The 15,138-nt window shown below is 34.0% G+C and overlaps 1 protein-coding gene across 1 annotated transcript in view; it reads left to right on the forward strand.

The window, feature by feature from the left end:
- Positions 1-14,927, forward strand: part of Glut4EF (Glucose transporter 4 enhancer factor) — a 363,979-nt gene extending 349,052 nt beyond the window's left edge. Inside the window, exons 5-8 of the mRNA XM_089647158.1 lie at positions 2,735-2,832; positions 11,326-11,481; positions 11,759-11,870; positions 12,198-14,927. Coding sequence (XP_089503284.1) covers positions 2,735-2,832; positions 11,326-11,481; positions 11,759-11,870; positions 12,198-12,356 — 525 coding nt within the window. The 3' untranslated portion in view covers positions 12,357-14,927. The remainder of the gene's footprint in view (positions 1-2,734; positions 2,833-11,325; positions 11,482-11,758; positions 11,871-12,197) is intronic.
- The last annotated feature ends 211 nt before the right edge of the window (positions 14,928-15,138 follow it).

A 15,138-nucleotide genomic window follows, 5' to 3' on the forward strand; every position in this document is an offset into this window, starting at 1 on the left:
ATTCAACCGTTTCCTGGATTGTTTATCACTTGAAAATTGACAGTTTAAATTGGTTTAAATGCTCACTTTTCAAAGGTGACAGAACATAAATTATTTGGACATTAAATTGGCCCAGTATCTTAAATGTAGATCACTTCTACAAATAAAAATAATATCACATAAATTCGACCCAAATATTAAAATCGATTTGTGGCATAATTTTCATCTGTTATTCTAGCTTTTTATACTTTGTGATAACCCCCATCCTTAGCCTTTGAAACAAAAATAAAGAATAAATTATTTAAAAGTGGAGAATTATAGTAAATAATTACATAGAATTTACGTGAATTTCAGAACGCGGTAGGTATTGGAAAATTCGTTCTTCTCCAGAAATCTATGGATAATCGTAGTGTCAGAGTGGGATTGGACATGCATTTTTGATTCGGGAGTAGACAATTTCGACCACCTAATTAATTATCTTATTTACCTTGTTATGAAGTGTTATTTAAATTACATGTAAATCGCTTTGTTACATAAATATTTGATTGCGTTTAGTTGGGCAAATACATATTAGGTATGCTTATTTTTCACGGTTTTTCTATTATATTTAATCATGTGAGACAATATTATTTTAATATTTAAAAAATACCAAACGGCTCTGATTCGTTACCTTCCGGTAGTTGTGAGCAGTTGGGACTCTTGTGCTGTGATTACATAGGTTAGTAGTTCTGTGAACAGTAGACCTTGCGTCAAAAATGTTTCTAATCTCATTTAATAAATAAAAACCAAAATTTTCCTCTAAATTTAAGTATTATCTTAGTACTTAAATACATATCTATTATATAATAAACCATATATTTTATGTAAAAAAATATTTCAAATAACAAATTATACAATTTGTCCAAAGAAACGTCATATTTCAATGACAATTCTTCTTTCAAAATTTCTTTAGACGAGTGGGTAGCGTAATATTGATTATTCCTATTTGGCGTAGTAGAATCCACGCTCATGCGAACTCTGGCGGGATAAAAAGGCCACCATCTTGAACCAGAAACGGAACTCACAAACAAATTTATAGACAGGATGAAATGCAAAACGGTCGAGTTAAAACAGGACTTCGCTACGCTCTGTCAAAAAGGGTCTTTAACCTACAGGAAATTAGGCTAGTTCGGACCTGTTCAACATTACCCATGGAAGCATGAGATTACATTGGCGTACAACTGCATAGTGCAGACATTCAATTGCACTCGCGTGAATTTTGAAGAGGCTTGCTTTCGTGAAATAGGCACTGGGAATTCGCACACCATTGCCCGTGTACCTATCGCCTACATTAAAGTGAGAAGTATATTTCAATGCCGGACCGCTGCCCTTTTCAGAACAGGACTAATGGGTTTTGCATAGAGTTATACAAGTAGAAATCTCGTCGCGGGGAAAGGATTTGGCAGTTTCCGTTGTCTTGAGCTTTGTTAGCTCATCTAAATATAATACATCAAAATAGTTTAAAGTCCAGTTATTTCGCATAAATTCAAATGTAACATCAAGGTTAATTTTTACCAATAACACATGCTTGCATAGATATTTTCGTAAATAATATAACGTGTTTCAAGAAATATCTCCACAATTTCTGTACCTAAAAAATAAAAAAAAAAACAAATATTGTTTGTTAATTTTTTATGGTTTGATATTTTCTACCTAATTTAAACATATTTTTAAAATTATTGTGTCTTGTAATTTTCGTAATTTTAAGCTTTGTATAAAAAAAATACTGATATTGTTGTGATATTGAATGTGCAAGATTGCTGCAGACACATTAGTCTAGGGACATTTATATTTGAATGTAAATTTATTTTATACTAACCACAAGAATGTACTTAAAATGTCCTGTTTATGTCTCAAATAAAAATAAATAAATAATAACCCAAATGCTTGTCAGATTCTATTTACGAAAGACATATTGCAAAAAATGATTTATTTTCTTTACAAACGTGTGTTTAACCATTAGCAATATATTTTAAATTTAGTGATTAACATCAAATGCTTATGAATTTCTCCATAAGCGACCATTCTACAAATCAAATTACAATATTTTTTTGGCAGACGAAAGGTTCCCTTTATGCCGATAGTCCGTTTCATCTTTTGAACAAATTGCGATTGGCAGAAGAGGACAATTATCATGTTGTTATATAAGCTTTTCAGTTTATTAATTTGTTAAAAAAAGTTGAAACGCATCTAGAATCAGCGTTAAATGAGATCTTTAAAATGACAAAAAAAAACAAAATGGCGCAGAATAGCCATTTGATTTGTAGAACGGTCGCTTATTAAGGGCCAGTTGTTTCTCAGAATTTGAACAATTCCTCAAGTTTCAAAGCTTATTTTTCGTCATGTAAAGGTTCTATTCAAGTTCTGTTATTATATCACCAAGGACCAGATATTCCACAGAAATGAAATAATAACAGAACTGGAATTGAACTTTCTCAGAACTTGAAAAGTAACTTTGAAATTTGAAGAATTGTTCGAATTCTGTGAAACAACCCGTCCCAAGAGTTTAAATAAGTGAAGTGCCAAAGTGAGTATAGTAGTCTCACAGAGAGGTTGTACGGATGTCAGTACTTTCTATTAAACGGCTGTAGGTGGCCGATCCTTCTGAAGGATCTGTTTGGCTTTTTATTTACTTTTCGCACTTTTTGTAACAGACGTTATAATATTATTATGTAAGTTATCCGTTGTATTCATGATACATTTTGTTTGTTTCCAGATAAATCGCATGGTCTTCCAATGTACATGGCCTCATTGCTCCATTTCCACAAATTCCCGGTTGGCCATCGAATCACACGTTAGAACATCGCATTTGGGGTGAGCTTATTATTAAATATATGTGATTACTGATAGCATATGGAAGAAGGAGTATTATCTCTGCATTGTGATTACTGATTACTAAAGACCTGAAAATTAATAGATATCTGAATATTACTAGACCTGAGAATTACTACAGACCTTTTACTGACCTGAAAATTACTAGTGACCTGAAAAATAATATACACCTGAAAATTACCAGAGACCTGAACATTAATGTACATTTGAAAATTACTAGACACCTGAAAATTACTAGGGACCTGAACATTAATACACATCTGAAAATTACTAGAGACCTGAAAATTTTTAGACCTGAAAATTACTACAGACCTGAAAATTACTAGAGACCTGTAAATTACTAGAGATCTGAAAATTACTAGACCTGAGAATTACTACAGACCTTTTACTGACCTGAAAATTACTAGTGACCTGAAAAATAATAGACACCTGAAAATAACTGGAGACCTGAACATTAATGGACATCTGAAAATTACTAGACACCTGAAAATTACTAGGGACCTGAACATTAATACACATCTGATAATTACTATAGACCTGAAAATTTTTAGACCTGAAAATTACTACAGACCTGAAAATAACTAAAGATCTGAAAATTACTAGACCTGAGAATTACTACAGACCTGAAAATTACTAGTAACCTGGACATTATTAGAGACCCGAACATTACTAGAGACCTGAAATTTACCAGACATCTGAACTTTCTTTCCCCTCTTTTCTTCCTTAAAATCTGTTGACAAAACATGTATAAAATCATTTAAAGCAACGTTTTGATTCAGAATGATGTTATTTCACCATGGCAATCTAGAGTAGGTACCTAACTCTCTTTCACACTATTATTATGGCATTCTAATCGTAAGGTTATGAGGCTGGAGAGCGAGAATCGAAGAAAAACTTTGAAAAAGCATGGTTGGAAAGCACTGTTCCGATCTGGTCATTAAGTATAGCTAAAGCCATCTCACGACATTTTTCGAATGGTTGTTTCTCGTCAGGATAACAGTGAATATCATCTATGAAAGAATGATAATAACAAAGCCTGATGTATTCGTAACTTACACAGTAAGATAGAAACTTGATTATACCGTTTGATACAGGCAATCTCTCTTCAAAATGGACAAGGAATATTTAATGTGTAACTTGATTATTTACTCCGATATTAGGCTTCACCTTCCAACAAGCTCCTCGGCTTTGCAACGTACATATTTTAACTCGTTCCTCTTAATTCTATGCACATAGGACCAGAAGTTCATGCAAATGATTGAAGATTTACATAATCAAACGAGATTCCTTCCTACAAACATTACCAACACACTTAGATCATAGAACAGTAGAGATTAATTTTATTACTTCTACAAATACCCATTTATAGGGTATTTGTTTCTATGTTATAACGATGAACTCGCTAACAATAACAGCGACAAAGATGGCGGCACGTCAAATCTTTGTTAAGGCGATGCACTACGTCGTGTAATATTTTAAATTGAGCCGCTATCAATAACAACCCTTACGTAGATGGCGATAAGGTTTAAATTCCCGCTTAACACCATCCGCCTGTTTTGATTTATGCAAGAAAAAATCATGGCCAAAAAGTGCCTTTTATTTTATTTTATGGATGTTCAGGCATAAATATTTATTTTTTTTCCGATTATTTTATAAATAACTTAATTTGCCACATTATACAATATAATCATAACTGAAAATGGGTTCATAAGTAGAAGATTTTGAACTTTAAATCAGTTTTCATACATTATTTTTTTCTGGGCTTATAAAAAGACTTAAATAAAAAATTCTCGATCATTTCAAAGGCCAAGATGTATTCTACTCGCAGTATTTAATTAAAGCATCTGAAACATTTCTAGGCGACCAAATTTTCAAACCAAAAACACATGATTTTGCATTACTACGTATGGCATCACCTTAACGTTTTAAAGCAATTCTAGAATTGACATTGATCTGCGGAAGTAGCCACGTACTGTGTGCTAGTCGTGAAATTGAAATTGCTTCGTGGCGTCGTTAAAAAAAAAACACTAAAAAGTTATCAACAGACATTTTAATGATTTTATATCAGGTTTTGAGGAAACAAAAACTGTCAATAAAATAGAAGATCAAACAGTTCCAAACACTTTTACAGGCCTGATAATTTTTTTTCAAGGCTAATAGTAATTTTTTAGATACACATTATGTAGATAAAGATATTTTTATGCGGAAAGTTCACCGGTGTAGTGCAACCCTGTAAAGTTAATAGTAAATGTGTCAGAAATGTGATTAATATAGTTAAAAAATCACCCCTTAAAAAACGAAGTTTTTTTTACTATGGTATAAGACATCTATTTTGATTAAAATATGTATTATTTTTTTGGTGTGACTGAGGATTGAACCTTCCTCCCCAGGGACTGACTAAAATGAGTGAACTGCGCTATCACTTAAGTCAAATCCTCATTGGATGGTACCGAGATTTATTTCGTATATTAACTGCTATTAATTTTTATAATGCCATCCTATTCTAGAGAAAGGGGTGTGTGCGTGATTACCACCATAGTTATAGAATGCATTTTCATCAACAACAAGTCTGCCTAGTTGAACTCGTTCGTTGCGCACCTTTAAAAAATCTTATCATTAGTATTTTCGCTGTTTTTTTTACTCTTGAAAAAATTACGATGATGCATGTATAGGGTTTTCCAATAAGAGGTGTTATTTTAAATAGCTCGCTATTTCGGTAGATGTTACTTTTGAAGCTGTAATTTTTTGACATTTGACAAGTAAAAACTACGCCATTAATAAAAATGGAACGATACACGCTTTAATAATGCATTTAAATTATTAAAATTCACTTGAGTGAATCAAATGCAAATCATCTTGAGTGATGAGGCCCATTTCCACCTCAGTGGCTTCGTCAACAAGCAAAATTGTCGCATCTGGGGCTCGGAAAACCCAAGAGTTATTGTTGAAAAGCCTCTCTATCCTCAAGGTGTGACTGTTTGGTGCGGTTTATGGTCCGGCGGAGTCATTGGACCTTACTTTTTCTAAAATGAGGCTGGAGCAACAGTTACGGTGAATGGATTGCGCTATCGAGAGATGATTAATGATTTTTTATGGCCGGAATTGGATGGTATTGATCTGGACAACGTTTGCTTTCAACAAGACGGCGTTACGTGCCACACAAGCAACGAAACCATTGAGATTTTACGATTGAATATCAAAATAACACCTCTTATTGGAAAACGCTGTATGTTTATTTTATTTTTATGTTGACGAATAAATTTTCTATAACGATTTAAAATGTGCCATTTTCAATTTTGCCCCCAAAACAACGTGTTCGTGAATGAAGCCAGTGGCGGCTTTACGTAAAAATGACGTTGTTTCCGAATGTGCGATTTTTCAAATAAATAATTTTAAATGAAAATATTATTAATATATATTTTTAGTACAATGATCAGAATCAGAAAAATCAACTTTAAATCTTCCACACGTTTTTTCTAGTTTACGAAAATACCCGGAAAATAAAACGGTATTGTCTGTTCAGTCTTGCAACGAATCCTCTAGAGCGGTTTGTAGTTATTTAGTCCCAGGCTAAAACGTACACGTACAGGCCAAGTGCCCTTGTGCAAAGTTAGTACCCACCTTTGTGTTGCCACTGGGCACGTGGGGCGTGTGGGTGCGGCGTATTATTATGTGTCGCTCATAGGAAATTCAATTAAACTGCAAATTTCAACGTTAAATCATCAGTCAACCTAATAATGCTGCTAACTACAGTTGGTTGGTCGTTAATTCATTATCTGCTTTACAATTTCAAAAAAATATGTGTTTCGTTCTACCTGAAATGTTTATGGTTTCATGCAGTCGAAATGATTCTTCTTTTTAACCTTAGTTTACAACTCAGTTAATAATTGGAATATTAACAATTATATCATAATATAGGGTTTTCCAATAAGATGTGTTATGTGTATTTAATTCCGGCCATAAAATGATTTTTTATGGCCAGAATTGGATGGTATTTATCTGGACAACGTTTACTTTCAACAAGACACAAGCAACAAAACATTGATCTTTTACGATTGAATATCAAAATAACACCTCTTATTGGAAAACCCTGTACTTGAAGTGGTCTAAAACAAATTTATATATTTTTATTGTAAATTATTACGAGCAACAAAGTTAATGCTTATTACAAATATGTATTATTATTTTAACTCTGATTTAATAGAGCTCCTACTCTGGTGATTCGTTCCTACAAATCGCCCCGCCTGATACGGTATTAATCCCATCAAGGTTATTCTAATCTCTGTTACGTTGGCGCGGTGTGGAAAACTTAATTTGCTCCCGTTCTCTTGCGTCTACTGGCCAATTTTTTTCCACAATCAATATACATAGTGGTCTCTGAGGTACTACTTAAAGATTCAAATTAGGTATTTGGACACATACTTAAAATAATTTCTCTAAATTTAGTTAAATTGATCATTGAAATTGATTGAAACTGGATCTGGTTATACTTGAAGAGCTTTGTCACAAAATAAAAATTCTACCCAAAGGGTTTTTTTTTATTTTTGATTTTAATTCTCAATTACATTGGACCTATGATCATTAATCTAAAAAGCACTGGAGAGAGCATTAGTGCGATTTCGTATGAATGGCATTGAAGCCAAATTTGGGGCGACGGGAAATTGCCTGGCAGCCATCTTATATGACTATTTTTTAACTGATTTGTATGCAATGTGTGTGCAATATCTTATGTTATTTTTATGTTAATGCAGTTATATCGGTTATTTTTTGGGGTATTTGATGGGAAAAAATGGGATAAGTGATAAATATAAGTAGGTTTTGGCATTTCCATACATCTTCCCCCCAATTTGTTCTCGAATTGCTCCGTCCGGTGCTTTTCAGGCCCATGCTGAAACTGTATGTTGACATTCTAAACTCTGGCGCTTGGCAACATATGTTATATACAACGTATAGTCAAATTGGATCTTTGAAGTTATTGAAATTGGGTGCAAACATTCTTTATCTACATTGAGAAAAAAAACATTTGGGGTACCTACCCAAGGTAAGAAATAGAATTCATTAGTATATTTCTAATTTTCCAAGTTCGCTAGGCATTTCACAGCTTGTAGCGCTTTTAATAAAACTTTTTGGAATAACACATCAGTTTTGTTTTCTCTTTCCGCTAGAAATATTATCAGCAACCAACGCATATAGATTTATGTGACTTGCATGTGGAGACATCATTAGAAGTCAATCAATTATTAAATCCCGTGGCCCCTGCCAATTATTAAGCACACTCCGCTACCGAAATGGGTTCAAGTATCAAGTCGCTTAAACGGCACTAATTGGCGTTACGTGTGAGGAAGCAATGTCAAAAGAAAGACACGTGTAAAATGCATCACGTGACTAAAACTAGTGATTGACACAATCGAATATGTTTCGAATTAATCACTCAATAAAAATAAAAATAAACCTACTCACAGTAATTTTTCATAATTATTTTCAATATCATTCGACCTTTCTCCCCCGCGATGGCCGACAAATAAGAGAGAGACTTTATCTTCTAAACTTCCAAAAACATTTATTCTTCAGTTACTAATTTATTCTTGGTACTAATTCATTAATAAAATAACGATAGTTTCGAAATTGATATCCTGAGTATGTACATCACTAGCTACGATTTTCCGCCATTTTGTCGAGATAGTTACTTTCTATAACGGGGGTAAATATTACGACTATTAATGTCTAAATTGGTTCTATTTTTATTGACATGACTTGGTTTTCGGTGGACCCATGACATAACAGGATATATTATTATTTCATCAATATAATACCTCTAATGCTTTTAGAGAAACAATAAAAACATCAACCCCATTTTCCACCATTCTGATGTCGTCACATTGTGCAAACATTTCGTATCGGAGTATTTTATGTAATATATATATATATATATATATATTTTTTAGTGGGACTATTTCGTAATGTAAACACCGAAACTAAACCAGTTCAAATTTTGAACTCTTATTTTTTTTTACGAAAATTCAAACTTAGCCAGTTCCAATTTTTAACGCCCTTTTACGAAAATACAAACTGTACTAGTTCCAATACTTAAATACTCAGTTTTGAAGAAAATACATACTAAACCAATTTCTATTTGGAACACTTATATTTTTACGAAAATACAAACTGAACCAGTTTCAATAATTATACACTCAATTTAAAGAAAATACAAACTAAACCATTTTCCATTTCGAACGCTATTTTTTTTACAAAAAATACGAACTAAACCAGTTCCAATTTTGAACTTATCCAGTGAAATGATTTGAATGATTTTACGATTTATCTAGTTCTTGTATCCAAGTTGACAAGGAGGCTGACATCTTTAAATACAATTATCTATTAACAAATACCCGACAACTGGTAACTAATCTAGCGTGATCTAGTCATTTAAAGCTTGATGGATTATCCACGAACATACAATATAATAATATTAATAACTAGGAATGCAGTTATGATTAAACAATAGGCTGCCGTTTTTCATCCTTGTCCTTGCCAAGAGTCACTGAGAAAAAGCCTTCTGTATGAAGCAACGCATCTGTGCGAGTAATGTATTAGTGTCAACTCTGACTACAAATTTTAATACAATATAATAAAACTATCTGTGATTTTCTGGTAATTTTAAATGTATATAAATCGCAAGAATACATTTTCGATCTATTCTGTGCATGTTGCATATTGCGTGCGTGCACCTGGAAGACACATCTGGTTAGATAAGAGTTTTAACCTCGACTATACTTTGCATTCAACAGAGGAAACTCAAAGAGCCTACTTACATAAATATTATTATCCAAGTACAGGGTCGAATGCAATGCCTTATCCACTAACTAGGTAGAAGCAAGCTTTGTTGGAAAATACCTACTTAGAATCACATTCTTCTTTCAAGAAAATTGTTCCATGACTAGAGTAAATACCTAAAATTAAATTTTGATCTTTATAACGAATTGGTGTAGGTACATTATGAAATCCAAAAAATATGCTTTATTTAAATTGAAGGTTTTCCTATCGCTTCGATTGAGTAGAATACAAATAAATAAAAAGTACTCAATAAAAAATATAAATGCAAACTAATAAAAAAAAATATTTTTTCAATAGAAATGTATGAACGCATAAAGGAAACTACTGTTACAAAATATAGTATTATAGCTAAGTTATCTGTGACAATTTCACTTGATTATTTTTTTTGCTTTCTTATGAAATGATTTACAAAATAAATAAAAACCAGTTTTTTTGCTTGAAATCGAACGTTTCCAGACTCCGTTTGTCAAGCGATTTTAATGCCTATTACCTATGATATAAGGTATACCAAGAATATACACATTTTTCACTTATAGCTTCCTCAGAAAAATGCTCTGCCACAGAAATCGTCGGTAAAGGTATCAATAAATTATGTACCTACCTACCACCATTATAATATAGTCACTCTTGCACGCTTTGCATAGATAATACATATAATACTTAATTATCTGTTATGCAAAGCGCGGCATTTTCCGACATAACCTTAGCATTTGTGACAAGAATGCACAGACAAACGTGACGTGATCTATGACGAGTGTTACCCGCCTATATAATAATAATAATATGATGTATTGCCATCGCATTATAACCACATGGCGACTTTGATTTCTCTCTTTGTCAATGGCATAATGACGAGCAATGCCAAACAAGACCGGTAAATGAGCGTAAATAATGATGTCTTGTGTTACAAATTTGCATTTTGTTAAAAGAATCTCGGATAAGATGGGTTGATATTATTTGATTTTAATTAATGTAATACCTACTTGAAAGGAAGGTTTCATTAAAAAGGGTAGTCTCCTCATAAAGTGTTTTCTATTGACATGGTCTCACTATCTCTGGTCAGTTGGACTTTATTTTACATAAACAGAACATAATACGGGCAAATCATTTAAAAGAGGACGGGTTTAATTTATTTATGCCCACCCTAAAAAGTTTCAAAAAGGTTTCTGATACTAACTGGGCGTGTAGTGATGTTTGTTAACTCTGTTTAAATTTATACTCGCGATTGAATTCGACAATGTTATTTTTATATTTTTTGTTGCATTCTTTAGCTTCCTAACAAAAAGACATCTACAGTTTTATATCTTGAGCACTTGTCCCTCAAAACAAAAGGAAGGTCACTGCCACCCCCCCCCCAAAGCAGAATTTTGATTCTTCTTGATGCACTTGGTGTTCAAATTTATGAGAAAATTTCTCTCTACATCGGATTTCGAATAACTCTGATAAAGCCTGGTAACATCAGGGATTTTGGATAATTATTAAATAAAATTATTTTGAGGCTTTTTCTAAAATTATTTATTTATTTATTGCATCTCACTATACATAAATCACGGTTTTTCTCATAAAAATCAACCTCACTAGGACTAAGCCTGTATCGAGGTTATTTACCTGTACTAATTTGACATAATTTTGGTGTTCCAGCCCCAAGTCCGAGTCTGACCATGAGGAGGAGTTCTATTACGAGGAGGACTATCAGGAGCGCGAGGTGCCTCCCCCACCCACTCTTTCCCACCGGGACATGTGCCGCCCGCCCCACGAAGACCCTGACTACCAGAGGCAGCTTGTCGGCTCCATCAGGTAACAAACATGCCAACTCAATATCTTTTCCTTACAATAGCCGGTACCTTCATATCTGCCAAGCTCGGACGATGTGTAATGTAACGCTACAGCAAGCTGATTGGAATTTCAATCTCAATTATACTGTATTCCTTTAGGCTAATCCTAATCTAACCTAGTTTATTGATATAAGGGAACTTATGTCTAAATGTGTGAAAGAGACAACTGATTCCTTTCTAACATTATCTTATCTTCCTGTGTGATATTGATGAATAATAAGGAACTTTTAAATTTCCAGGCAAGGACTTTTATCAATCCAGAATCAGCCAAACAACATCAACCTGCTTCCAGTTGGCGCCATAACAATACCTGGAGTCATACACACCCCCTGGGCCAACTCCCACTCACCCGTAAGTAGCCACTGATGTACAGGTGTTATATTATATACCCACTTACATCTTCTTCCAACTATATACACACCCCCTGGGCCAACTCCCACTCACCCGTAAGTAGCCACTGATGTACAGGTGTTATATTATATACCCACTAACATCTTCTTCCAACTATATACACACCCCCTGGGCCAACTCCCACTCATCCGTAAGTAGCCACTGATATACAGGTGTTATATTATATACCCACTAACATCTTCTTCCAACTTTCAGCCACATAAGCTTGGCCTCCCTTCGTCCTGAAAGTTTATCAAATAGAAGGTAATGAATGTTTTGATGTTTCAGAACTCCCCCCAAAAGCACATGAAGATGTCAGGGACCCCGACGAGCCCCGCACGACGCTCACGAGACAGCAAAAAGTGCCGGAAGGCCTACGGCATGGAACGCCGCGAACAGTGGTGCACGCAATGCAAGTGGAAGAAGGCTTGCACGCGCTTCGACTAACTGGGCGTGGAGGGCTGACACGCCGTCTTCTCATCCCTTTCTCGTCGCACTGTTCTCAGCCACCGAGGGTCGCTAAGGGTTCCAAACATAAGTTAAATACTTCCTAAGTCTACCAATATGAGGATCTCTTGAAGATACTTCAGCTGCATTATCTTTGTAAGAACGTCGGATAAGTTATTTATATAGACCGAGATTGAGTGTTTGTTGTACCGTATGTGCGTAGAGTGTTGGTAATAATGTTATAAATGTTTGTGCCGGTATTTGTGGTAATTAGTTAAGGCGAGTTTGGTTCTTACAAATGATAATGAGAAGATGCATTAAGTGCAAATTGAATACTCCATTATTTTTATACACCAAGTATGTGTTCTCCCGTCGCGCCGGACTGTGGGGGGGGAATGTTTGGTATAAAGTTCAATGGGCTATGTTGGAACCTACAGTTCGCAGCTAGGTTAGTTGTGATGTAATTGTTAAATAAAGTTGATATTGTAGAGTTTAAATAATTCTTAAATTGTACAGTACAAATTCTGTTGTTCGATAGAGGCATCTACGAGTATTTAGACCGATCTTTGTAGAAATGCCTGAGCTAATCCACATTAAATATTTCAATTAATAGAATTTAAACGTAATTGTGAATTCTCAAAGCTTTATTGCATGCAAATTTTTTATCAGATGCAATAACTTGTATATACTGGAAACTTTTATTATACATTGTTATATAATTGTGAATAATTAGATATTATATCAAAGGGGGTTTTATTTAAATTTATTTATGTTAGTATCGGATGCGCCCGACGGGGGTCTTCAAAAGTGGTATAGATATCTACGAGTACCTATATAAGGACATAATACGTGTTGGCAGAGATTTGATAATTTTTGTAAAGATTCTAAATGGAACAGACCCCATTGACATTGCAATACATATCGCTACTAGTAGTACACCTTCACGACTAAAGGGACTTAAACATTAAAACTTCAGCCAAATAGAGTTTTTAATATTTTGCAGCATAATTTATATGAGGTTTATTATAATAAAGAATAAAGCAACTGAAGTAAGCAAAGCGTGGAAATGTGTTGACGTCTAACCGGCAATCCTAAAAGATAATGTATCTTCTGTGACTGAAGTTGCCGGGCCCGAGTCCACTGAGAGTCGATCCCAAGTCAACTGCGAGTCAGTCCCGAAGTCAACTGAAAGTCAGTCCTGAGGTCAACTGAGAATCGATTGGGAGTTCAATTCAACTGAGAGTTATATTGTCCCGTAAAAAGGGTGTATTGCGTAAAGCTCTTATACATTTTACCATTTGAGTATGATGTACAATTAACGAGTGTGATATTTTTTTAAAGAAATTTTGTGTTTTATTTATACAAATATTAATTGTAAGCAGCCTTCGTGCAGGGAGATCTCAAATCAAATTTCTAATTATAACAAGGGGCAAAGCCAGATGGGAACTGATCCATTTCGAACTTTATCAGAGAAGGAATACTATCACTTTCCTTAGAATAAGCTATCACAACTTCCATGGAGAGATGCCCTTCGTAGCCAGCCGGAATCCTGGCAGGACTCGACACTCCTTGCGGGGCTTTTAGACTTTAGGGCGCCTCCTACGAGATGAGTAAGACACCAAAACCAAAAGATGCTGCATTTTAAATATCTTATAGTCTATGATACATTTGGCAGCCAATTGATTACAAATTCCCAACTGATAGTAATGCCAGCTCTGCACTCTTGGCGACACCACCCATGGGCACCCAAGAGTGTGAATGTAGTTGAATCGCTCGTCTCTCCATTTTTTACATTGCATTCGCAGGCATTCCAGTTCCGTCCCGTGTCGGTTTTTAGTACCATTTTTAAAGACGCGAGACCAATGCAAGTACTACACAACCACTGCAACAACTGCGTGATACGAGAGTAAACAGAGTTCAGAGCATGCATTCGGATATAAGAAGTAATAGCTATTGCGGCATCTTTTGTTCATCACCCGAGGTCCCTCTCTCATCTCAGATTAGGTGATTGCGAGTTATTGATGTGACTAAGGTGGAGTATAAGAAAACAATATCTAATTTGACTTTATCCCTACTTACTTGAAAGAATAAGCAATAACTAACTATTTTTCATCAAGATTTGACAAGAATGTTAGGCAGTATTTCTATTCTAAGAACTGAGTAAGTGGATTAGACTGCAGAATATGGATATTTTACATGGTAATGTAATGGAAATATTACATTTTGACTGGTATCGTAATATTCCTTTAGCAAACCATCACTAATAGAACGTGAAACGATATCAATACTTCAGCAATTTGTTCAAAACTTCAAATCATTTTGCATGCATCACATGTTGAGCTATATGTTATGTATGTAGTAATTGACATATATTCAAAATAAATATAATCTATATATTGACAGAAAATAGTTATTACTATTTGGACAAATTGACACTTTGTCACATAAAACAAGGCCGATTAAACATTGAAACGAAACATGTAATCATTTTTTTTAAAAGTCAAAACTGTACTACACAGAACTTTTGTCAAATAACTCTCTTCATTTATAAATACCGATATAAAAAATCATTTATATTCTTACTATTTAATATTATAATAAATATTCTTTTTTATAAGTAATATATACTATTTATATTCTGAATTATTTTAATCATGTCTTTTAAGTAAAAAAAATATACATTTTATTTATTAATTTACTTTATAATGTTTTAAATCAATTTCTAGATCTTATTTTAAATATTTTAGGGCGTGTACCTACATAACCTTACCTTACTCATTAA

Source organism: Hesperophylax consimilis, chromosome 26 (genome assembly GCF_061612785.1).
Source record: "Hesperophylax consimilis isolate HC1 chromosome 26, BYU_Hcon_1.0, whole genome shotgun sequence".
NCBI classification, from domain to species: domain Eukaryota; kingdom Metazoa; phylum Arthropoda; class Insecta; order Trichoptera; family Limnephilidae; genus Hesperophylax; species Hesperophylax consimilis.